The sequence below is a fragment of the Poecilia formosa genome, unplaced genomic scaffold (genome assembly GCF_000485575.1).
Source record: "Poecilia formosa unplaced genomic scaffold, Poecilia_formosa-5.1.2 Scaffold201, whole genome shotgun sequence".
Lineage (NCBI taxonomy): Eukaryota > Metazoa > Chordata > Actinopteri > Cyprinodontiformes > Poeciliidae > Poecilia > Poecilia formosa.
This window is the reverse complement of record NW_006800140.1, coordinates 316,739-342,668: the sequence shown is the minus strand read 5'-3', so window position 1 is coordinate 342,668 and position 25,930 is coordinate 316,739. Positions and strand designations below refer to the sequence as shown.

Below are 25,930 nucleotides of genomic sequence, written 5' to 3'. Positions count from 1 at the left end.
CCACACACACGCCCACACACACACACACACACACACACACACACACACACACACACACACACACCTCCCGGTTCACCGTGTGTTCCTTCACTGCTCACAATTGAAAATTATCCACACTGTCATGAAGTGTGCTGCACTAAACTGACAGATCCACAAGTCAGCAGCAACAGGCCAGGAGGCTCGATGCAGAAAGTCTCTGCCGTCGGCCCGAGACGCGCTGAAACTGATTAATGCTCGTTTAGGAAGCAAACGCAGCGTTCATTACAAAACTACAGGCTTTTTTCTTCTACGAACACATGCGCACAACGCTGGAGGGGCAAAAACACGATTCTGGGGGCGTTGGGACGTCACAATGCAACACGTGTATAAACTTTGGAGCAACATCTACCCAATTCCAGAAAGAGTCTAACAAATAAGTGAGGTAGGAGACTCTGATCACTCCAACTGGAAAAATGTTCCCTGATTTCAAAACTTTGAAGTGCTGCTTGTAATTCCAGTTTCCAGTGTGGAAGCAAAGTGAAGATTAATCCTGGTTACCAAACTATGACGGTGTATTGTGCCCAGAGTAGACAGAAAAAAAGGAGTAAATTTCTGCCAAATAAAATTTACAAACAACTTTTCTGAGATAGAAAAGTTGAAAATGCAAGAGAAAACTCAAAAATTTGGGGTTAATCTGAGATATATTCAAAAACAAACTTGAAATTTTTGAAAAGTCAAACATTTGTTTGACAAAATCCAGGAATCTTTAGATTAATCTGAGATTAATCTAAAGATTCGTTTCTAAGTTTTTTCTCAAAAGAAAAAACTTTTGAGAAAAAACTTTTGAGAAAAAGTTAGTGGCGAGAAAAACCTTAGAAATTTATGAGTTTCAAAAGTCAAAAAATTGCTAAAAAGAAAAGATCAGAAATTTGTATATTAATTTTTAAACCCATTTTTAACTTTTCAAAATCAGCAATTACCAAGCTTTTTTCTACAAATTTACTGACGTTTCAAGCGCAGAAGTTTCCATGTTTTCTCCAGAAAAATTCAGAGTTTTTTCTAGAAAATGTTTTAACTTTTCAAATTAAAAAATGTTAAACGTTTTTGTAGAAAATTTCTAAGTTTTTGACAAACTCTCAACTTTTGATGCTCAAAAATTTCTAGAAGATTTTTGAGATTGATCTAAAAAATTCTGAGCTTTTTGTAGAAAATTTTAAACTTTTCAAATTCTGAAGTTTTTGACTCTTGTAGAAATTTCCTATATTTTTGTAGCATATTTTCAACTTTTAAAAGTTTCTATACATTTTTAGATACTTTCCTAGATATATATATATTTTTTAGATGCACATTTTTCATTTTTTTATTATCAAATTCACTCCTCTTTGTTTTTTTCCCCTGTCTGCAATGGTCTTATGTATACAAAATGACGATTTTGTAAAAATAATAACTTCTTAAAGTGGGATTTTCCTCCATTGTATAAAAGTGCTGAAGTTAAAGGCTGGACTTTTCTTAAGTTTTCACATGGAGATTATGTTGCTGCAATAAAGGATGAATTTATTTTAAGCTTTGCAGTTTTCTACAATATTCCAACTATTTCAGGCGACAATCCTTTAATTTGAGACTTTGTGAGCTGTGCAGATTCCCACACTGAGAGACAATGTTCAGACGCTCACAACATGGACAGAATGTAACAAATTCTGTCAGAGTAAATATGGTTTAATAAATGAATTAGCTTCATAAATAATGGCTGTAATGACATTTTAGGGGACAATAAGCCAAAGCGTTGTCAGGAAATAGTTGATGTATGAGTTTCATGCCTCAGTGGTTCCTCAAAATGAATAGGCTCTGGAAGATAGCAGGGGCCTGCAACCAGCCCATTTCCTCGAATTATCTACTTGTTGTCAATTTGCACAGTGGAATTACACATGCAAATTGAACTGCCTGCACAAACACCACTTGGAGATGATAAAAACAAGTTAACAAAGGCTATAGAAGGAGGATTTATTTCACCGGCTAACCCGGGTCAAGCAATACATGTATTTTACGATTGTGTGTACCCAATTTTGGTGTAATTATATCAGCAAATTATTCTTTGTAATCTTATTATTTTTCCCCCCAACCTTCTCCTTACACACATAATTAACTCCCGGCAGAAAAACGGCGGCTTTTAATCTGATTCGGGTTTCGTTTTTGTTGCAGAAACTCAAAGGAAGGTGAGAGGTGAGCAGTTTAGCGACACCATTTGGTTTAACTACTTGGTTTAAGTGCAGACAAATCCACATAACCGAAGCCAACACATTAAAAAATATATATAAATATATAAAATCACCTCTTAGCATCATCCCTCATACTGGCGAGGAAATTAAGAGTCCCCAGACCTCCACGTTTGCTATTAGATATCTCATTTACTTTGTACACACAGCGCTAATCTCCACTAATGAATTCTGCCACACCAAGCCAGATCGAGATGACTTAAAATTATTACCACTTCCACAGATATGCCTTTCCTCATTTGAGGCTCAATTTGGCTGGCTCGCAAAAACAGTCTGTCACAGTAAGATACTAATAATTAGGGTTTTAAGATGATTAGTTTATCTCTGTGCTCTTACAGTCCTGCCTCTTATCCACCGTGGCCAAAAACTTAATAAGAGGCTCTAAGTTTTAAACAGCCAACTCCAAATTACCAAGAAATGACAGAAATAATGAACTGCAGCATATTGCCAGGGAGAGAGAGGAAGATGGATGGTGGGGAAGCCGAGACATTAATTCAACCTGTGAAATAGAACACAAAGCCTGTTAATCAATAAAAAAATGATTTAAACCTGGAAATCAAATTTCTTTAGCTTTAACGTTGACTTGATGCTTTTCGTTTACCTTCAGTCTCTGATGCGTTGTCATAAATGTAATTAAAGTGGCGATAATGCAGAGTGAGTGATACCAGTTAATGGTGGCCTATTTCTGAGGATGAGATGTATTTTACATGTTCAGGATGACATAAGCTTTATCACTCAACTTTAATATACGCAGCAGAAATAAACCGGATAAATCTCTAAGATCATAGGAAGGTCAAGGACTTTTACGTTATTTATTTATATTTAGGCAAAAACTCAAGTTGGTATTATGAGACTGAGTATCAGGGCTAAGAGAAAAAGATTATGAGAAAAAAGTCGTAATATTGCAAGAAAAAAGAAAAGAAAAAAGTCATAATATTGAAAGAAAAACAAGAAAAAAGTTATAATATTGAAAGAAAAACAAGAGAAAAGTCTTAATATTGGAAGAAAAACAAAAAAGTCATAATATTGCAAGAAAAACACCGTGCTAGAATAAAGCCATTCTAGTCGTAAAGACGTAAGTCAAAATAATGAGAATAACATCTAAATAAAGATGAAATAAGTAAAAAAAACTCAGAAGATTGCAAGGAAAAAGGAGTAATGACACAAGAATTAAGTCATATTAGCAGAATAAAGTTGTAATAATACAAGGAAAAGGCAAAGTCATACAAAAAAAATTCATAATATTAACAGAATTGTCTTAATACATGAAAAAACGCAATGACACGAGAATAAAATCACAATAATATGAGTCAAGAGTAATAAAGCACACAAAAATTGTGGTAAAATCTGGTAAAATTGTGACTTAATTCTTGTTATTTCAGGAAAAAAGGAGAATAATTACTTATAAATATCCTGGAATAGATTTGGTTTTTAAAAAGTAAGCATATTATTATTCCCATAAACTCAAAATTATGTCAAATAAGCAAAGACAAAACTCACCGATAACAATATTTATATTCAGATACTGTTACTGCTTGTCCATCAAAAACAGTTTTTAATAATATTTTTAGTATGTAGATGAGCTAGCTTTAGCATCAAGTCGGATTAAAAATAAAGCACTACTTTTTCAATTGACCTTTTTATATATGTCTGAAGTTATGGGTCTTTTACCCTTTATCCTGCATTTATATGACACACAAAATACAGGCTATAATTTATGTATATTACGGTCCCAGCATTAAGATGCAACCAAAAGGGGGCCTAACGTGAATGAACGTGAAAGAGCAATTTAAGGGTAGATGCCTGTGCCAGTGCCAGGGGCTATACAAGATTTGCATGCTAATCATTCTAATAATAATGTCATGCCCAGAGCACTTTAAGCAAATTGCGAACCACTGGTCATAGAAGGAAGCTTATCTGAGCCAGAACATGACACAAATATAGGTTAACATCTGAATGACTCCTGGTAATTCACAAACCTGTTAGTCGCCTGGCTCACCTCAATTAGAAGTGGTTTTCACTCAAGTTTATTCAAGTTTTTACAACTACTGCCTTAACTCTTAAAAAACGTTTTCAGATTTTTTTTTGGAGGGTTCTTATGATATGGGACATTATTACTAAAGTACTACTTTTACTTCACTTACTAGAAAGAAAAAAATGTCAGTTTGGGAATTTTTATCCTCATAAAATTATGGTGTGCAACCTAAAAGAGTGCCACAATAACGCTCAGTATTTCAAAACTATGAGCTGCCAACTGTAGGATGGCTACCTGAGCAGATAGCCTGACTAATTACCAGCGAATATCCGCTTGGTGTTATTCTAAAAAGAACAGGAAAATGAAGAATAGTAATATTCCATGCAATAAGCACTTAAAAATCACAAGTCTATTTAGCAGCTTGCTAATCGTTATTATTAAATCACAATGAATAAAGAATATTGATGACATTACTGCTACAACCATATTTTTGCAACAGTAGAAACAATACGTTTTATTTTTATATTATTATATAATGTAGAATTTGGATTAGAGCCAGCACCTGGTTGTTATGCATTTTTTACTGACAGGACATGAATGACTTTTCTAGAAGAAAAGATGACAGATAAAAAAAAAACCTTTCAGATCAATCGATCTACCTAGCTAGCTAGATAGGTTTCTAGCCAGTTATCCAGCTATCTATGTGCACTTTAGCATTATTTATAATAGAACAGCTGAAAAAATAGTAGGGTTTTAATGTATTCCACTTTTGTAAGTTAATTAAATATTTGAATATCAATAAAAATCTAAAAGTAGTAAAAAGGACTGAACCGAAACATCCAAATACATTTTCAGTTTCATCCTCGTTCAGTCATTGGTGCGTTTCGTCAACGTCATTCGCTATCAGCCAATGAGGGCGTTCACGGCAAAAACGTCACAATGTTTACCCGGAAACGAGTGCCTGTGTTAAACTGTTATGTAGTTTCAGGATTTCCCGGAGTTTTTCACTGAGTAAAGCTGAATATTTTGTATATTTTGTGTTTAAATGAGTGACTCGATATGTATAGCGGACTGTTACCCAAAGATTTAACAGAAGACGATCTCAGTCCAGACGAGGAGGAGAAGGATGAACCGGAAAACGATGTTGTCGAGAATCTTTCTGCTGGAAATTTAAGCCATGTTGCTGAAAACACAGGCTTTCCGGATGATGGTAAATCCACTCAGATTAGGAACGATGTCGACGATGATTCCAGGACATGCAGCATGCCTGGAATATCCGAGGAGATGTGGCAGGTAGGTCTGAACTCCTGTTTTTATTGAAGCTGCTGTGAATTCACTTTATTTGTGTGTGTGCTGCAGAAATTTCAGGTGCTCCGGAAAAAGAAAGATGAAATTAAGACAACAAAGATCCACGAAAGAAGAAAAAGAAGACGCAAAAAAGGTAAATAAACTCCATGATATCCTCAGCAAATTTAAAAACGACTTTATTAATTACCTTATTTTGTAATTAACAGAAAGAAAATGCGAGGAACCTACAGAGGACAGGTAAAAATGTGCACCGTACCTGTTAAAGAATGTTATGTAGGCTGCAAATGAGTACTTTTTAATAAACTCTGCTTTAATTGTCAAACATAGAGTGGATATAGAATATTTTATGTCCTTTTTTGTTAAAATGTCAGAGTTTTGTGATATAAAATCATTAGATCTTGACAAAATATTTACTTCATTCTGAAGTTTGAACTGAAACAGTGAAGTTTGTAAGAGGGAAATACTTAATTGAAGCATCGTTAGCTTCAGTTTCATCGGTTAGCATCATAACATTTCTTTCACTTAACCTTCTCCAAATCTATCAGATTGTGAGTCTCTTCTCATCCTAAACCGTTTTGAGAATATCCCCACAGATATTCGAAGCAGATTTTGTTGACAGCGCTTGCTGGGCCGATCCAAAACGTCCATTTTTCTTTGAGGTCTTTCATTTGATCTGGATGTCTGAATCAGTTTTCTAGCAGACGTATGAAAGGTCTGGGGCAAAACTTACTGATATTAACAGCTGTTTATGGTATCATTTTAACTAAAATCCCAGTTATATCTGCAACTACAGTGTGTCTTCAGTCAGCGGCTTCTTCAGGAAGATGGACTGCTACTGGAGACTCTTCCTGCCCACAGCTAATCCTGTCCTAATAAGCAATGAATCAGTAATTTCCCTTCTGATGATTAATATTTCATCAGAAGGGATGAAATTTTCTTTACAGAGACTTTGTAATCCATTTTATTTATGGTTTCAGTTGTGTGTATTCTTTAATTCCTTTTTTAATTATTGTTTTGGTTGTTGTTTTATTTTGCTTATTTAAAATGTCGTCCAGTTTAAGTGTTAAATGTTTTCTACAAAATTAAAGTTCATTAGTTTTCCAGACAGTGAACTTATGTTGTTATGTCATTATATTAGTTGAACATGATTTGTAAATAATAAATAAATAATAGTTACTGGGACAATTTATCGTCCAGTAAAATTTGTTACAGGCCCGCCCACAACGATCAGCATCTACAACAACGTTTTGAAGAAACTTTGATAATATGTGTTGGAACAACATTTAATTTCTTTTTGGTATGAATAAAGTATCTTTTTAAATTGAATTGATTTGAACAAAAGTAATCCCACAGCCCAATCCTTCCACCACCAACATCCCCTGTAAGTTTGGTATTGTTTCAGTGATACTTGTCATTATGCTAAACTCTGGGATCTACCAGTCCATTTAGAGAGACAATAAGATGGTATCAAAAACAGATCCTTGAGGGACTCCACATGTAATCTTTCTTCGCTCAAATTTATATTTAGCAAAGTTTTAAAGTATTCCTTTACCACCCTGCTGAATCTAAATAAATCCTGAGTATTATCTTGTTTTGTGTTTGGCTAATGTAATAATTATCTAAATGTCTTGAATGTTATGAAAATGCTGGAAAAAGTGACTCTGGAAAAGTATGAAATTGGCCTGGAACACATGACTAAAAAATGTATCATGATATAAGTGTTTCATATCAGTCGATATTGATAATTAAGGATTAGTTTTATGTTTTAAACATCTGAAATACGTCCAAACTGGAGACGTGACCTTTCCTGTTTTATCCAGTTTTCACTCCAAAGCGTCGTTTTTCATTTTTAAGCAGTTTTGAGGCATGGTGGGGAAACCTGAAACTGCTGCTGTGGAAGTTACTCAACAGGTTGTTGCTAGGTAACCAAAGAGTGAGTGAGTTGCTAGGTAACCAAAGAGTGAGTGAGTTGCTAGGTAACCAAAGAGTGAGTGAGTTGCTAGGTAACCAAAGAGTGAGTGAGTGAGTTACTTTATTCCTACCACTTTGAGGTTCAGCGGTTCTGTTAATATTCTATATATTGAATATATTATCTACCATATATTGATTTTTGATGTCAGGCCTTAGTATGACATTTTGTATTTATAAAATCTAGCTTGTGATATATTTCTGTGTCCTTGTTGGTAATTCATTTGAGACGCCAGAAGTGCCAAATATGTTTTGTTTTCTGGATCAAATAATGTTCTGGTAATTCCTTCATGACAAAATGCTGTTCTCATTCACTGCAGCCAAACCAGGAAGGTTTATTTTAAATGATCCAACCTGCAGTTTGCCCTGCTGTGCTGTTTGTCCACATATACTTAAAGCTAACTGGATGTTTTGTTGTTGTCAGGCAGCGACAGGACGGCCGGGAGAAGCACTGGAAGGAGCTGAAGCAGTATTTCGGTGTGAACGATCGATTTCAACCCCCTGCCTGCTCCAAGCCGCCTCCGAAGGTAACGAAGCCTCCCAACCTGTCCTCTGAGCTTTAATTCTGTCTCTATAGCTGCTGTTAGTAACACCTTTACATCCTTTGTGTCTCTGTGCCGCTGTGTCTTCTGATTGTCTCGTGCGATTTGACGTGTGGATCCTTTGTAATGACTCAACCTGACACAGAGAAGAATATTAGGGATTATGTTCTGTGACGTTATGTGATAAGATTAGCCTTTCTGTTGCGCTTCAGATGAAAGTGTGATTTTTTTTTCTCTAGAGAAGAAGAAGTCTGAATGTTAGCAGACAAAAGGAGAAGCTCTAACTGAAAATAATTTATTCAAACTCTGGTTACTTCATCTTTCTAATATTGCAACTTTATTCTGGTAATATTGTGAGTTTATTCACATATCATTACAACTTTTCTCTCATATTATTACGACTTTACTCTCAAGTTATGACTTTTTATTGTACGACTTTACTCTCTTTACATTTTTATTCTTTGAAGATAAGTTTATTCTGGTGTCGTTACATAACTTTTTTGTCATAATGCAATTTGATTCTCAAAATATTCTGTCTTTTTGTCGCATGATTTTATTCTGGTATTTTTATGACTTTATTCTCACATTATTTTGACCTTTTTCCTCGTATTATTACGACTTCCCATATTATTTTGACTTACTTTATTCTTGTACCATTTCTACACTTTGTGTTGTGTATTAACCAGGTCAAAGTGTTGCCTCGTTGTAACATGGGAGTTGATTCAGGACTTAGAAAATTCTTTACAAGCAAAAATCTGAAAAGTTAACTCACTCTTTGGTTGCCTAGCAACAACCTTCTGGGTAAGAAGCAGTTTCAAACCCCCCCCCCTCCAAACTTTGGTTGCCTAGCAACAGCTTGTTGAGTAACTGGCACAGCAGCAGTTTAATGTTTCACTTCTGTCTCATGACTGCTTTAAAATAAATGGCAACGTGAGAGAAAATTAAAGAGGAAAGGTCACATAAATAGTTTGGAAGTATTTAAAACAATGAAAATAGTTAATAATCATTGATAACGACTGATGTGAAACACTAATATCGAGAAACTTTTTTCAGCCCTAGTCTCTCATATAAATATCAGCCGATCACGATCAACCAGGATGAAGGAAATATCAAACAGTTTAACGGTTTACCTCTAATATTTTTGCCAGGCTCTGTAGAAATGTCACGATTCATCCAATGGCTAATCTCATTTTCAGCACTTAGCTCTAATAATACAAGAATAAAGACATAATAATACAGTCATAAAAATACAAGAATAGTCATAATATGAGAAAAATTTGAAATGACACAAGACTACTCTTGATGATAATACGAGAGTAACATTGTAATATTATGAGAAAAAATTTGTAAAAACACAAGAAAGCTGTAAACATATGAGAATAAAATTGTGAGTAGCTTGAGCTAAATCTGGTGCAAAGCATCTTTTATTCATGTTTTTTGTACATTGTCCCCGTTTTAACTATTTTTACTGCAAAGTGAAATAGTAGTTGGTAGTAAATAAAATATTACTACTAACTGGTTTTGAGCCACTTTAATGTGGAAATATTAATATTTACGACTGCGTTCTGGTGTATTTTATTTACTTTGATGAAGATTTGGGCTCCTGGGGCCTGTCAGCGGCTCTGTGATGGAAATATGTAATTAAAGAATCACATTTATGATTGGTAATCTCTGTAGCATTTCCAAGATTTCCTCACTAATATCCAATCAAAGAGGTTTTCATTTGTGAGGCGAAATCTACATATTTGTAGTAATGGCGATCATATTAAAAATACAGCCTTGGGGGAAATTTTCAAGTTACTTTGATTTTTTTTTTCTTCTTCTCTCGCTCTCTTTCTGCTCGTATTTCAAATAAAAAAGAAAAAAAATCTGAATTTTTATCCGCAGTCCGGCCTGGAAAAGAGCATGGAGGAGGCCGTCGCTGAAGGGGACATTGCAAAGGCGGAGGAGATGAGCGACAGACTCGCCAGTCGAGAGGTACGTTCAGCAGATAGATAAGCCATCTTTGGGCTGCGCCCGCTGTGACAAATCAAGCTAATGGATCCGTGGCCATTTTCTGCTGCAAAGACAGAGAGGAACAAAAACACACGCAGACATCCGCCGCTCAGTCCCGCAGCCCTTTTCCTATTGAGTTAATGGAAAGCCCTCCCCTTAGTTTTGAAGTGCTGCAGTGTCTAAAGGACTTTTGGCTCTGCTTTTTAATGAACGGCTGCATTGCTTTCAAGCCAACTGTTAAATCATTCTGCAGGTAAGAGTTTCATACCTTTGAAGTGTGCGTGTCCCTAAATGCACTGCCTGAAGTTTTACTGGGGCTGGCGTCGGAGATCGAGTGGCTTGGAAGTAATTTAGCATAAAATGTAACGCACACACACACACACGCACGCACACACACACACGCACAGATGTATACACACATGCATGTAATTTTGGTTTAAAAGACAAAGCCATACAGTGCTGAGCTGCAACAAACTTCAACTTCTTTGTTTTATGTTTTGTGTTGCTTGCAGCATCACATGAGCTTCAGTCAATAAAAAAACTAAATGTTGGCTCTGGTTTTATTGTTGAGCCAGAATTTCAGCTAAATCATTTTAATAATAACCAAAATTTTGCCTTCATGAAAATGTAAGAATATACTTCATATTTTCACCCTGTTTACTGCAAAAACACAAAATATTACCAAGTAATTTTGGTCTAGTTTCTAGAGAAAATATCTTAGCACACTTGAAATAAGGCAAACTAATTTAAAAGAAACTTCTTCGCAATATATAGGAGCTTGTTTTAAGTAAAAATGTTCTTAATATTGATTAAAAGGTTCTTGATAAATTAACTTATAAGATGGGAAAATGTCTTGTTACAAGTAAAATAATCTGCCAATGGAACTGGCACTTTTTCATCAATATTAAGAGATTATTTGCTTAAAACAAGCCTCTAAATCTTGTTGAAAAGTTACTGCAAGTTTGCACTAGAAACTGGGCCAAAATACTTTGTAAGATTTAGTGTTTTTTCAGTGTTTGTTTATATGAGAGTCGGCAGTTCCAGAACGAACGAGGTGAGGCCGCTGCTAATTGTTTTCCCCTTATTTTCTTTTACAATAAATTGTAAATAAATTTATTTATTGCAATCCACAAAATAAATTGAAATACACTAAACTATGAAATATAGTATACAACCACTGTAAATAAGTCATTATTGATGGAGTATTCTGTGTCAAATATGATGAAACAGTAACAACCAATTTCTGTTTCATGCATTGCTTAAGATGGAGGATTCAACTTACAAGTAAACCGTATTTGTATTATTTTTCGGTTTGCCAACTTTAAAGTTTATTGAATTTAGATGTAAACTTTACTTAAACAACTAAATGCAACAACTAAGCAGGCAAACATCTTGGAAAAAGCTTCTTTTTTTGTCTTGGTGATCATTGAGATGTTTTGTGGGAAACGTGAAAAGACTGACCTAAATTTGCTCAGGAGATGTTTTCCCCATGGAGGCTGTTTTGCCCAATATATCTTTCTTTTTGCTGAATCGTGACCTACAACCCAGACCGAGGTTTGTAGGTGGACCAGAGTTTGATTAGCATTCACACCTCCCATCAAAAAGTGGACTTTCCAGTCAAACTGATTAAAGCTGACTAAGCATGGCTGGTGGGAAAGAACCTTCAGTTTTGTTTCTGTAGATCAGGATTTGATGTTTTTGGAGATCTCTTAGCCTACTTCGTGTTGTCAGGCTGGTAATATGCTGGGGGTGTTTCACTGTTTCAGGACCTGGAAGACTTTCAGTAATTATCTGCAACTCCATTTCTTGGTCTATATTCGGTTAATGTTGAAAAAACTATTTTAAACTGTGGTGTAAATTAAAATCACTCATGAATAAGCTTATTCATGCGATACATCATTACATCAACGGATGTTAACGGTTACACGACAAGCCAGTTTTACCTGGAAACGTCTGCATGTGGGGCGTTTTGGGGACGTTGTAGTTTTTCAGAGGAACTATGGCTTCAACGCGTTAAAGCGACAAACGGCTTTTAATGAACGGTGATGCTGTGAGAGATCTGCTGGAGCCAGAAAAACAACAAACCATCGTCTTCCAACTACTTCCTGTTGTCGTCTTTGTCGTTCCTGCATGTAGTAACATCCAGTTGTTGATCATGTGACTCATGTGAGGTGATAAAAAAAATGTTTCCAATGTACTTTAGTGAAAGACATCTATTTTAATAAAAAAAAATAAAAACTCCAGGCCAAAAAGTTTTTATTGAAAACTTGAGTTTTTCTAAATTGCCATGTTTCCATTAAGCAAATTCATTTTTGAAATTTCCATTTGCGTAATTTTATGGCTAAAGGAAACACATTCATCTCTGATTTCTGCCCCAACGTTTACTCCAGTCGTATTAGAGTCGGGCAGCGTAAAGACCAAATAAAGCTTTGAAGAGGCCTAGTCAAAACCTGGACTTAAATCTGATTAAGATTCATGCTTGAAAACAAACCTGTGTGGCAAGTTATCTTCATCAGATATTAAAATTCATTGAATGATCTCAAACATTAACATGTGACCAAAGAAAGAAAAGCAAAAAGCAGGAACGCATTTTAGATATTTTGGATCCCAGGGGTGTACTTTCTTTTTCCTGAACCGGACTCAGAGCATTAAGCAGCAGCTCTTCCATCGTTTGGACCGGTGTTACCAACTCGCTCCAGGTTTAATGGGCATCGCTCCGTTTTTAACCAGCAGCAGATTGCTGCAGTTTAAAGGAAAGCTCTGCTGAGTGGCACCTGCGCTCTTCCCTCCTGAAAGCCTCTTACTTCGCTGCCGGGTCGGTTTTAGCCTGAGCCGAGGTTCTCTGCTCCCCGGCGCCCGGCGCCAGAACCGTGATGGGGCCTGACAGCAGTTTGGCAGCAGACACCCTTTGCTGAGCACTGATAACTTCATTTCAGGGGAAATTGACCGTATTGGAGTCACCAAAACCAAAAGTGATGCAAAGTTTTGCATGTTTACTTTTACAGTCAGTAGTTATGAAAATGTTTATTACAGGAATGTACAAAGGCCAAAAAACCAACATAAATCAAGCAAATGAAGTACAACGATTTACATTTTTATAAATAGGTAATTATTGTAGATCCAAAAGTTGGAGGTGATTTTTACAGCAGTATCTTAGGGCTGTTGGAGACAAAATAAATAAAAGCTGTAAATTTCTAGCAGAAATTTAAAGATTAATTTCAGAAATTTCTCTAAGAAATTTTCAAATATTTGACTTATAGAATTCTTCTAAAAGTTAAACATTTTTAACTTTTGAAACTCAAAATTTTTAAAGTTATTTTCTAGAAAATGTCCGAAATTACTCAACATTATTGTTTCTTCTCACAAAGTTTTGACTTTTCAACTCAAAAATGTTCAGCTTCTTTCTGGAAAATTTCTGAGATTAATCTCAAAGTTTCTGACTTTTGGAGCTCTAAAATTTCCAAGTTTTTTTTTTCAAGAAAATGTCTTAGATTAATCTCAAAATTTCAGAGTTTCATTCACAAATTTTTCAGAAATTTCAAAGTTAATATCTAGAAATCTTATGAAATTAGTCCCAAAATTTTAGATTTTCAAATTTCTGACATTCAGAAATGTTCTTGCTTTATGCAGAAAATTTCCTAGATTAATCTCAAAATTAGATTATGCATGTTTGCTGTTTTTAAAGAAAAGCGTCAAGTTTCCAGTTCCTTTTGGGCTTGATTGAACAAATTTATTTTCAGTAATACATTTTGAAGTTAATCGACTTCAGTAAAGTAAAAGTCTTTACATTTTCAATTATAAGGAAATTTTAGAGGTAATAATTTTGCCCTTCTTAAAAATGTTAATCCGTGTCATGGGATTACATTCGTATCATTTTTGAATTGCAGTTCAGGGCCTCACAAAAGCAGTGGAAGGGCTACAAATGGCCCTTGCGCCGCATCTTGGACACCCCTGGTTTATAAAGGTCACTGGATAGATGATCTCGACTTCAGGTTCAAACTGAGGGCTTCTTTTAACCCACAGAGGCTCAGATGACATTTAATTTACAACGTTATTCTGTCAGGTTTTTTACTCTGAGAACAAGAAATGGTTTTCTTTAAAATAAAAAAATGTAAAATCTTTCCGACAGCTGTGAAGAAGTAAAGAGGCCCGTTTGTCCCTTTCAGGCATCGCTTTGTAAGGGAAACGCTGGGCGACAATGTTCCAGCGTATTTACATCCTCAATCTAACGGATTCGCTCTTATCTCCTCAAAGCAAAGGGAGAGCCGCCTGTCAGAATCTCACATTTACAGAAAGGAAACTGTTTGTTTCTGTTGTTTAGAGCTCCAGCAAATCGAATAATCACTTCCATTTGCTCCACTTTTCTGTTTTTCTATCCTAGCATGAAAATGATTTGATTGGGAGAAAATAGAACCTGTTGTGAATGCTCCAAACTAATTCTGAGATATGTGCGTCTCCGGCCGTCTTTGATGCGTCATTATTGGGATTCGAGGTGTTTTTTTATTGTCATTTCAGCTTTTAAAGCCTCTTTGTTTTTGGATTAATTCCTGCTTGTTAAAAGTGAAAGTATTAACAGCTCCAAAGATGCAACAACCTCCATTTTTAAGGTAAATAAATAATAACAAAAACATTTTAAACAAAGCTTTAGCTAAGCTATTTATGACGTTTCAATCTGGAAATCAGGTTTTTCTTTTTCTACTTACTGGTTTCAGAGAAATGCAGCTTTTTCCATTCTAAGCAAAACTTTGTACTTTTTTAATCAGTTTTAGTCATTTTTGCTGAACTTTTTCAGGTATGAAACTTTTTCAGGTATAAAACGGAGATGTTTAATATCGACTACAAGTCAGTTTTACTGACTGTTTGAAGGAATGCAATCTTCAACTGGTTAAGACTATAGTTTTATTATTAACAAGAGTTAAATATACAGCATTAACACAAATATTACCTCCTACTAAAGGGCATTTATTGTTTAGAAAACGTTCGATTTATGGTGACAACAATAAATTTTAGTTCATATAATCTGAAAAGCCTCAAAATGTATCTGTCAGATTTGTGCATTTTGCTAATTTCTCACCTTTTATTCAGCAAAGAACATCAATAAATATAAATAAAAATAAACTCAGTTACTATGGTAGGTGTCTTAAATAAGTCTGTTTATCACCATTTGTCATGACATTGGTCCCCCAAATGTTCGTGGTTCGGTATTCACAGATTTTTCTGAAAATGAAGGTGCAGTGCTACTGGATACGTGATTGGTTGGCGTTGGCAAACCAGCCAATCCAGCAGCTGCATTTCATTTTGCTTGTTGCTGATTGGCTGAATCCCTAAGAGCAGAGATAAGGAAGGCTGTAGCTGTTAGCTTCTGCGTTAGCGCCAAGACAGTTTTTACATGTTTGACCAAAATAATCAAACTATCGTTTTCGTCACTTTCATATTGTAAATACACAAAATGTTACCAAGTATTTTTTATCCATTTCCTAGTAAAAATATCTTAGTAAAGTTAAAATAAGACAAAACTAACTAATAAGTAACTTTTAAGCAAGATACATAGGAGCTTGATTTAAGTGAATAATTCCTTAATATTGAAGAAAAAGTTCTGGTTCCAGTTGGAAATTATTTCACTTCTAATTTGGAAAAAATGTTTTGTTTTAAGAGGAACAATCTGCCAATAAAACAATAACTTTTTTATCAATGTTAAAGAATTTTTCACTTAAAACAAGCTCCTACATATAGTTACTTATAAGTTACTTTGTTTTATTTCAAGTGGACCAAGATATTTATACTAGAAACTGGACCAAATATACTTGGTAGGACTTTATGTTTTAAAGTTTACATTGGCTGTTTCTCTCCTGATTGACTGACTAAACAAATTAAAGTTGTTTTACATGTTTCCCGAAGCTGATGAAGCCATTTAATGTGCTGTACTGGTGCAGAGTTACCAAATAACTTTCTAATTAAGTAAATGTATGTCTGTGTTTAAGAAAGAGGTTTTAAATCAATTCAGCTGTGTTTTTATTGCATCAGATGATGTTAAACTTCGGATATCGGTATCAGAAGTGAAAAAAGTGGATCGGTGCGTCTCTAGTTGTAAAAGTTCAAAAGGTCTGAATACGTTTCATATGCAACAGCATCCCCAAAAACCCAGTTTGGCCTTTTTACTGGGTTCTGAATGGGCCGTTTTCAGCCAGATTAACCTGATTAGCCAAACTGTTTGAAAATTGCTCCCTTCCTAATAGGCTGCACAATAATTAGCCGTATGAATATGCATGAGCGGGAGCGGTTTCTGCGGCTGGTTATGGAGCGTCCCTCATTATGTCTGAGCTCATGTTTCAATAGGCGGCTGAAAGGAAAAGCCCCGCTGTCCTTGAAATCTACCCTTTGGAAAGCCTCGCCTAAACGCCGCCGAACAAAGGTGCTGCTGCGTTTTGTCAGAGGAGACATGGTGGCTTAGTTAAAACAAAGAGCTGAACTAAGAGGGTTTCATGATATTTATGTTATTTAACACCTTTTTTTTCTCACCACCTTCTGTTTGTAATAAAAAAAAAATAATTAATGAGCGCAGCTTTTGTGGGAAGTGTTTTTTATCAGATTGAGCGTCTCCGCCCCGCGTCAGCGTGCTTCCTCCAGGCTACGGCGCAGAGTTTAGGCTAACTCTCCTTTTATTTATCACTGAATGAACTTATATTGTATCTCAGTATGACTCACATTAAATGTTCGCCTATTAATTTTGAAATGGATTTTTGAAACGGGTGCTAAGCTTTTATCAAATGCCTGGGAATCTCATTTGGATTATTGTATTTCATTAATTACTTGATAGACAAAGCGTACTTTTCAATGTAGATTTGTGTGCTGTTTAATTAATTAGCATGTTTTCTCTTTTAATTAAAGCATTTTTTTAAATTAGAGCCCACAGCAAAACACATATATAATTTGTTTGTAATTAGGCCTTAATTGGTGGTAGTGGAAGCTTAGCACCCTCGGTTTCTTTTTTTATGATTGCCATTTTATTGCCAGTCACTCATTAATTAAACTGTTTTTTTTTCTAATTAGCTTATAAAACTGTTGATGGCATATTATTCTAAGTGTGAGTTCAAAGCTTGCTAATAAGCCTCCCTCCTCAGAAGGGGGAGATAATGAAACGGCACAAAGCAGGGAAACTTTTGGAGATTTTTTTGTTGTCTATTCCCTGAAGATGACATGACAAGGAATCAGATTAACAGAAAGGAAGTGGAGTTACGCTCTCAGTCCCAGAGTGGCTCCTTTTTCTTTTTTTTTGTCGTGTAATTCTGTTTGTTAAAGTGAAGGCAAGATTACAAAAGCCTCCCCCAAAGAGGAATGATAAAGTTTGGTGGGAATACAGCAACACAGAGGTGACTGATTCTGCGATTTTTAGCTGCAAGTATGAAATTATCTTTAAGTTTTCAGGAGAATCTGTTTCTGTTTATCTACTGCTGCAGAAACTAGTTAGTTCAAATCAATAGCAAGTTATTATTGTTGAATTTTACCTGCCGATGAATTGTCCCAGAAGTTACTGTGAAAAACGATAGTATTGCTAATTTGAGACCAATAATCCAATGGTAATAATGTAAGAACACATTTAAATTTAAATGAGCATTTAACTCTGGAACTGGAAAACATTTTAAATATCCAAAATAAACAAACAAAACAACAAATAAAATAAATTATGACGTCTCTGTAAACAAAATTGGCCTTCAGAAAAAGGTATAGGTGAGACCAAACAAACTGAAAACTTTTATCATCCAGTTTTTGGTAGAAAGAGAGAAAAGAGAAAAACAATAAATTATACAAATTGAAATGATTGATATTGTTTTTTATCATTCAATTGATTGATTTATTGCCTAATGTAACAGGTTAATAGGTGATTGTTTCTATTTTATGTATTTTTTTGTTGCATACTTCACCAATAATAATCAAATTATCTGCATGATAAAAATAAAATAATAATGACAATTCTGTAAAGTGTTAGCATTAATGCGCTAACAAACGCACTAGCCCAGCGCTAGCGGCAGAAATGACTTGTGTTTTTTTGCCAAAGGAAAACAGTCCTTCACCTGGTAAAAATCTGACGCCACTTTATTTTTGTTCACATTTCATGAAAAAGGATGTTGCACTCAGTGGTTTTAGGTGCAGTGCCCCCACAGGCCAGGAGGGGAACAGGCCTTTCAGAGGGTTTGTGTGAAAGTGAACCGCAGCAGCTGAAAACGTAACAAATGTTGCAGCTTTAGTCCCCCAATCTCTGCTGGACTATCAGGTGTGAAAACGATTCCAACGTCCCAACCTTACTCTGCAACCCGATCTGGGTGGTATCGATTGACCTCTTGGCCTTTTGACCCCCATCGTTGTTCCTGAAACACTGAAACTTTTCAGCTAAAGACACTTTTTTCTTCTTCTCCTTCTTCCCTCCATTCATCCTCACTCCAAAGAAATCACCCTGAAATAGCACCAGGCTGCCTAATCTGATATTCATTCCTCTCTTATATAGCCCTGCTTTCCCAAAGTTGACTAAGGCCACATTATTTAGGCATTAAGGTGGTGTGATAAAGGAATTAGGCTGGTCATTAATCGTTTACACGTCAAATGCAGCGGAGCAGCTCGGGGAGGTGATTTAGCGAGGCAAAGCCATATAGCCTCTGCTAATCCACCTCTCACACGTTTTAATTGGAAGAGGCTTCCTGGATAGGAAATTTATGAATGGGTTTAAGGCCATTTCTTCCTTAAAGCCATCATTTATTTCATATTGTTAATAGGAGCTTTAACACTTCATCCACACGGAGACGCATTTTTTCCTGCGGTTCAGCCATTGTCTTTGTGCATTTTTAATTGGCGCATAATGACGCAATAAAGTGTTAGACTCTGTCTCTTCTACATTTAAGCAGCGTCATTTCTTTGTGACTCCATGTTTGAGTCCTCACTTGGATCTCCATGGCGACCCGAACAGAAAACAGTGTTGACTTAACCCTCCTAGTGGCCTTAAGCCGCCGCTGCAGCGCCGCCATTGTGCATTGTTTTTTTTTTTTTCTTCAAATCTTCTAAAGGTCAGATAATTAATCCTCTGAATAAACCTTTTTTTTAAGGAGAGGCCACACAGGAGAGAAAGAGAAACGGCCGTGATGGACAATTAATTGTATGTTAATATGTGATGGAGTGGGAAGAATTGCCGTTTAGGAGCCACGTAAACAAAGAGCGCAGGAGGTTTCCTGTCTCTTCCTGCTTTGTACTTCCAGTGTGATTTCTCACCAGCCTCTGATGTGAAAGGATTTGGCACTAAGATGCACGCAGGAGGAGGAGGAGGAAGAGGGGGGAGGATAAAAAAAGGAAAAAAAATCCTGAAAAGTGGATCAAAAAAGTAAATGAAAAATAATGTCATATTACTGAAAATATGAGAGGCTAATTTGTGCCGACTTTTTGCTAATTTCGTTCTCGGCGCAGAAAGAGGAGCCGTCACCTGCTCGGCGCCGCGGCGCTGACAGTGCCAGTGATCCATGAAATAAGCTGCCGCTGGCTTTGTTCAGATAAGAATGAACAAATCTGCACAATGTACTGTTCTCCGAATCTCATTTTCATACTTGCATGCAGGCTAAAAGAAATAAGCTGTTTGCAGGCTTGATTAATCAGACATTTGAGGGCTTTTTTTTGTCTCTTTGATCTGCTCTGTCTCCTAGGTAACTTGGTTGACATTAATGTTGAGCCGCAGTAAAGACAATCAGGCAGTGTAGACTAAAACTGATAAAATTAAAGACCTTTAATGCTTTAAATATAGCAGAGGGTATGCTGGGAATTTCAAGGGAAGTGGGGGGTTTAGCTTTGCTGCAGGAATGTAGCAGGAGGCGTTTTCCAGACCTGCAGGAGAGCTGGTTAATGTGGGTAATCCTGTGTAAAAACGCTCCGCGCAAATCTGCAAATAAAACCGTTTAGCATCACTTCTGTTTGATTTGCAACTGAAATGAGCAAATATCTTCCCATTTTTCACTTTATTCTTATTTTTTTCCAGTTACAGTGAATCATTTTGAGTCTTTGTTGTTTTTTTTTAATGCTTCCGCTGTCCTAAAATCTAGAAATTATTAAAAAAAAGTTAGTTGTAAAATGAGGAAGTTACCATGTAAATAATTAAAGACTGACAAGATGGAAACGCATTTAAAATGTCTTTATTTTACATTACAACTAGAATAATATGACAAAGCATCAGCTGGTAAATTCAATCATGTTGTCACATTGTAGGAAAAAAATTCAGTTATTAAGAAATATTTAAAAATATGACAAACAAAAATGTTAAGACAAAAATAAAAAAGATAAAAATGCAATATTATATTGAATATCACAATTTATTGGAATATTATGAGAAAAATTTTTTTTGGAAAAAGGGGGTGAAAAACAAAAAAAAATTATAAAAAATTTAAATATGACAAAGAAAAATGTCAGTAAGACGTAGAAGTAAAATTAAAAACGATTAAAAAACAAATATTACATTGAATATCACAATTAATTACAAAATTATCAGAAAAAAATCCCGAATATTTATGGAAAAGAGTGAGAACAACAAAAGAAAATTTAATTATAAAAAAATTTAAAATAGAAAAATGTCATTAAGACGTAAAAGTAAAAATAAAAAGGATTGAAAAACTAATATTACGTTAAATATCTTAATGAATTGCATCATTATGGGAAATTTATGAATGATAGTGGCTCAAATTTTTATCCATATTTTTAATTTCATTTTTTTAAAATTCACGTTTAAATATTTTCTAAAAAAGTTTCTTTTTTTCCCACATAAAGTGACAATAAATCCGTTAATGCAATCAGCCAAACAGGAAGAGACGCCAGGCGACCAAATTTGGTCACAACATGTGAAAATCAGTCAAACTACCATGTTTTACAGTCATTTGTTTGTTTTTATTTGGTCCAGTAAAACTTCCGTTGTAGTTGTAGTTTATCAGCATTTCTTTTCTAAATTAAGCCGATTTGACCCATTTAACCCCGACATTCCCCCATCAGGACGTTTTATCTGTAAATCTGCTGCAGACAGTGGAGCCGTCGTCCTTATGGTGGAGAAAAACACGATTCTGGGAGTTTAAAACGTATAAAATGGCAGAGAAGTGCAGAACTGTCACAGCCTGTGTGCTCCAGGTTATTCAGACGCGTTCAGAAATCTTGCAGTGACTGTATAGATGAATGCCTGCAGGGCCCAGCCGCAGCCCAGCACTCGCAGCCAGCCGAAGCCCTTATCTTAAATCCAAGCAAAGTACCATTAATCTTTTTGAAAGACCTTTATGGCTTTTAATGTATCCCAAATTAGAACATTTTACACCCTTGGTTCCTGAAATATGGTGATAAAAAGCCTTTAGAGTTTAATTTTTCCTGCCTGCTCGCTCTGACCTGCTTAATCCCAGCATGCATTAAGAGATATTTTAGTTTCAGTCTTTCTAATAAAGTTTATCCCACTTAATTATAATTGAAATTTTTTTTTCCAGCAGGTCTTTTTTTTTCACAGTGGTGGCACATTTCTTCATTACCTTAAGACTTGCTCTCCCTGCTGATTGTGCTCTGAATATTACAGAGAATTACCCGAAGGTTTGGTGAAATTGTTCCAAGTTGTTTATCAAAGTTCGCCTTTGCTCGAATAATAAACCTATCTCAGGAGTGAAAGCAGCGGCAGGATTTTTCCCCTTTGTTTCGGGGCTTCTGTGTGTCTGGGGTTACTGGGATTACTGCGCTTCACAATGCGCGCATGTCTTCCCTGGGATTTCAGTGTTTGCCTCTTGCAGTCACGGTCATTCTCTTCATCGTCTGATTTCTGCTTCACTCCAAACACACAAAGTCGCAGACAAAAAAAAAAAAAAANGTTATTTTCTAGAAAATTTCTGAAATTACTCAACATTATTGTTTCTTCTCACAAAGTTTTGACTTTTCAACGCAAAAATGTTCAGCTTCTTTCTGGAAAATTTCTGAGATTAATCTCAAAATTTCAGAGTTTCATTCACAAATTTTTCAGAAATTTCAAAGTTAATATCTAGAAATCTTATGAAATTAGTCCCAAAATTTTAGATTTTCAAATTTCTGACATTCAGAAATGTTCTTGCTTTATACAGAAAATTTCCTAGATTAATCTCAAAATTAGATTATGCATGTTTGCTGTTTTTAAAGAAAAGCGTCAAGTTTTCAGTTCCTTTTGGGCTTGATTGAACAAATTTATTTTCAGTAATACATTTTGAAGTTAATCGACTTCAGTAAAGTAAAAGTCTTTACATTTTCAATTATAAGGAAATTTTAGAGGTAATAATTTTGCCCTTCTTAAAAATGTTAATCCGTGTCATGGGATTACATTCGTATCATTTTTGAATTGCAGTTCAGGGCCTCACAAAAGCAGTGGAAGGGCTACAAATGGCCCTTGCGCCGCATCTTGGACACCCCTGGTTTATAAAGGTCACTGGATAGATGATCTCGACTTCAGGTTCAAACTGAGGGCTTCTTTTAACCCACAGAGGCTCAGATGACATTTAATTTACAACGTTATTCTGTCAGGTTTTTTACTCTGAGAACAAGAAATGGTTTTCTTTAAAATAAAAAAATGTAAAATCTTTCCGACAGCTGTGAAGAAGTAAAGAGGCCCGTTTGTCCCTTTCAGGCATCGCTTTGTAAGGGAAACGCTGGGCGACAATGTTCCAGCGTATTTACATCCTCAATCTAACGGATTCGCTCTTATCTCCTCAAAGCAAAGGGAGAGCCGCCTGTCAGAATCTCACATTTACAGAAAGGAAACTGTTTGTTTCTGTTGTTTAGAGCTCCAGCAAATCGAATAATCACTTCCATTTGCTCCACTTTTCTGTTTTTCTATCCTAGCATGAAAATGATTTGATTGGGAGAAAATAGAACCTGTTGTGAATGCTCCAAACTAATTCTGAGATATGTGCGTCTCCGGCCGTCTTTGATGCGTCATTATTGGGATTCGAGGTGTTTTTTTATTGTCGTTTCAGCTTTTAAAGCTTCTTTGTTTTTGGATTAATTCCTGCTTGTTAAAAGTGAAAGTATTAACAGCTCCAAAGATGCAACAACCTCCATTTTTAAGGTAAATAAATAATAACAAAAACATTTTAAACAAAGCTTTAGCTAAGCTATTTATGGCGTTTCAATCTGGAAATCAGGTTTTTCTTTTTCTACTTACTGGTTTCAGAGAAATGCAGCTTTTTTCCATTCTAAGCAAAACTTTGTACTTTTTTAATCAGTTTTAGTCATTTTTGCTGAACTTTTTCAGGTATGAAACTTTTTCAGGTATAAAACGGAGATGTTTAATATCGACTACAAGTCAGTTTTACTGACTGTTTGAAGGAATGCAATCTTCAACTGGTTAAGACTATAGTTTTATTATTAACAAGAGTTAAATATACAGCATTAACACAAATATTACCTCCTACTAAAGGGCATTTATTGTTTAGAAAACGTTCGATTTATGGTGACAACAATAAATTTTAGTTCATATAATCTGAAAAGCCTCAAAATGTATCTGTCAGATTTGTGCATTTTGCTAATTTCTCACCTTTTATTCAGCAAAGAACATCAATAAATATAAATAAAAATAAACTCAGTTACTATGGTAGGTGTCTTAAATAAGTCTGTTTATCACCATTTGTCATGACATTGGTCCCCCAAATGTTCGTGGTTCGGTATTCACAGATTTTTCTGAAAATGAAGGTGCAGTGCTACTGGATACGTGATTGGTTGGCGTTGGCAAACCAGCCAATCCAGCAGCTGCATTTCATTTTGCTTGTTGCTGATTGGCTGAATCCCTAAGAGCAGAGATAAGGAAGGCTGTAGCTGTTAGCTTCTGCGTTAGCACCAAGACAGTTTTTACATGTTTGACCAAAATAATCAAACTATCGTTTTCGTCACTTTCATATTGTAAATACACAAAATGTTACCAAGTATTTTTTATCCATTTCCTAGTAAAAATATCTTAGTAAAGTTAAAATAAGACAAAACTAACTAATAAGTAACTTTTAAGCAAGATACATAGGAGCTTGATTTAAGTGAATAATTCCTTAATATTGAAGAAAAAGTTCTGGTTCCAGTTGGAAATTATTTCACTTCTAATTTGGAAAAAATGTTTTGTTTTAAGAGGAACAATCTGCCAATAAAACAATAACTTTTTTATCAATGTTAAAGAATTTTTCACTTAAAACAAGCTCCTACATATAGTTACTTATAAGTTACTTTGTTTTATTTCAAGTGGACCAAGATATTTATACTAGAAACTGGACCAAATATACTTGGTAGGACTTTATGTTTTAAAGTTTACATTGGCTGTTTCTCTCCTGATTGACTGACTAAACAAATTAAAGTTGTTTTACATGTTTCCCGAAGCTGATGAAGCCATTTAATGTGCTGTACTGGTGCAGAGTTACCAAATAACTTTCTAATTAAGTAAATGTATGTCTGTGTTTAAGAAAGAGGTTTTAAATCAATTCAGCTGTGTTTTTATTGCATCAGATGATGTTAAACTTCGGATATCGGTATCAGAAGTGAAAAAAGTGGATCGGTGCGTCTCTAGTTGTAAAAGTTCAAAAGGTCTGAATACGTTTCATATGCAACAGCATCCCCAAAAACCCAGTTTGGCCTTTTTACTGGGTTCTGAATGGGCCGTTTTCAGCCAGATTAACCTGATTAGCCAAACTGTTTGAAAATTGCTCCCTTCCTAATAGGCTGCACAATAATTAGCCGTATGAATATGCATGAGCGGGAGCGGTTTCTGCGGCTGGTTATGGAGCGTCCCTCATTATGTCTGAGCTCATGTTTCAATAGGCGGCTGAAAGGAAAAGCCCCGCTGTCCTTGAAATCTACCCTTTGGAAAGCCTCGCCTAAACGCCGCCGAACAAAGGTGCTGCTGCGTTTTGTCAGAGGAGACATGGTGGCTTAGTTAAAACAAAGAGCTGAACTAAGAGGGTTTCATGATATTTATGTTATTTAACACCTTTTTTTTCTCACCACCTTCTGTTTGTAATAAAAAAAAAATAATTAATGAGCGCAGCTTTTGTGGGAAGTGTTTTTTATCAGATTGAGCGTCTCCGCCCCGCGTCAGCGTGCTTCCTCCAGGCTACGGCGCAGAGTTTAGGCTAACTCTCCTTTTATTTATCACTGAATGAACTTATATTGTATCTCAGTATGACTCACATTAAATGTTCGCCTATTAATTTTGAAATGGATTTTTGAAACGGGTGCTAAGCTTTTATCAAATGCCTGGGAATCTCATTTGGATTATTGTATTTCATTAATTACTTGATAGACAAAGCGTACTTTTCAATGTAGATTTGTGTGCTGTTTAATTAATTAGCATGTTTTCTCTTTTAATTAAAGCATTTTTTTAAATTAGAGCCCACAGCAAAACACATATATAATTTGTTTGTAATTAGGCCTTAATTGGTGGTAGTGGAAGCTTAGCACCCTCGGTTTCTTTTTTTATGATTGCCATTTTATTGCCAGTCACTCATTAATTAAACTGTTTTTTTTTCTAATTAGCTTATAAAACTGTTGATGGCATATTATTCTAAGTGTGAGTTCAAAGCTTGCTAATAAGCCTCCCTCCTCAGAAGGGGGAGATAATGAAACGGCACAAAGCAGGGAAACTTTTGGAGATTTTTTTGTTGTCTATTCCCTGAAGATGACATGACAAGGAATCAGATTAACAGAAAGGAAGTGGAGTTACGCTCTCAGTCCCAGAGTGGCTCCTTTTTCTTTTTTTTTGTCGTGTAATTCTGTTTGTTAAAGTGAAGGCAAGATTACAAAAGCCTCCCCCAAAGAGGAATGATAAAGTTTGGTGGGAATACAGCAACACAGAGGTGACTGATTCTGCGATTTTTAGCTGCAAGTATGAAATTATC

The 25,930-nt window shown here is 35.5% G+C and overlaps 1 protein-coding gene across 1 annotated transcript in view; it reads left to right on the top strand.

Annotated features, from left to right (window-relative positions):
• Positions 1-5,140: 5,140 nt before the first annotated feature.
• fam204a (family with sequence similarity 204 member A) overlaps positions 5,141-25,930 on the top strand; it is a 28,106-nt gene continuing 7,316 nt past the window's right edge. The window contains exons 1-5 of the mRNA XM_007566915.2: positions 5,141-5,520; positions 5,587-5,668; positions 5,742-5,772; positions 7,928-8,030; positions 9,933-10,022. Coding sequence (XP_007566977.1) covers positions 5,287-5,520; positions 5,587-5,668; positions 5,742-5,772; positions 7,928-8,030; positions 9,933-10,022 — 540 coding nt within the window. The 5' untranslated portion in view covers positions 5,141-5,286. The remainder of the gene's footprint in view (positions 5,521-5,586; positions 5,669-5,741; positions 5,773-7,927; positions 8,031-9,932; positions 10,023-25,930) is intronic.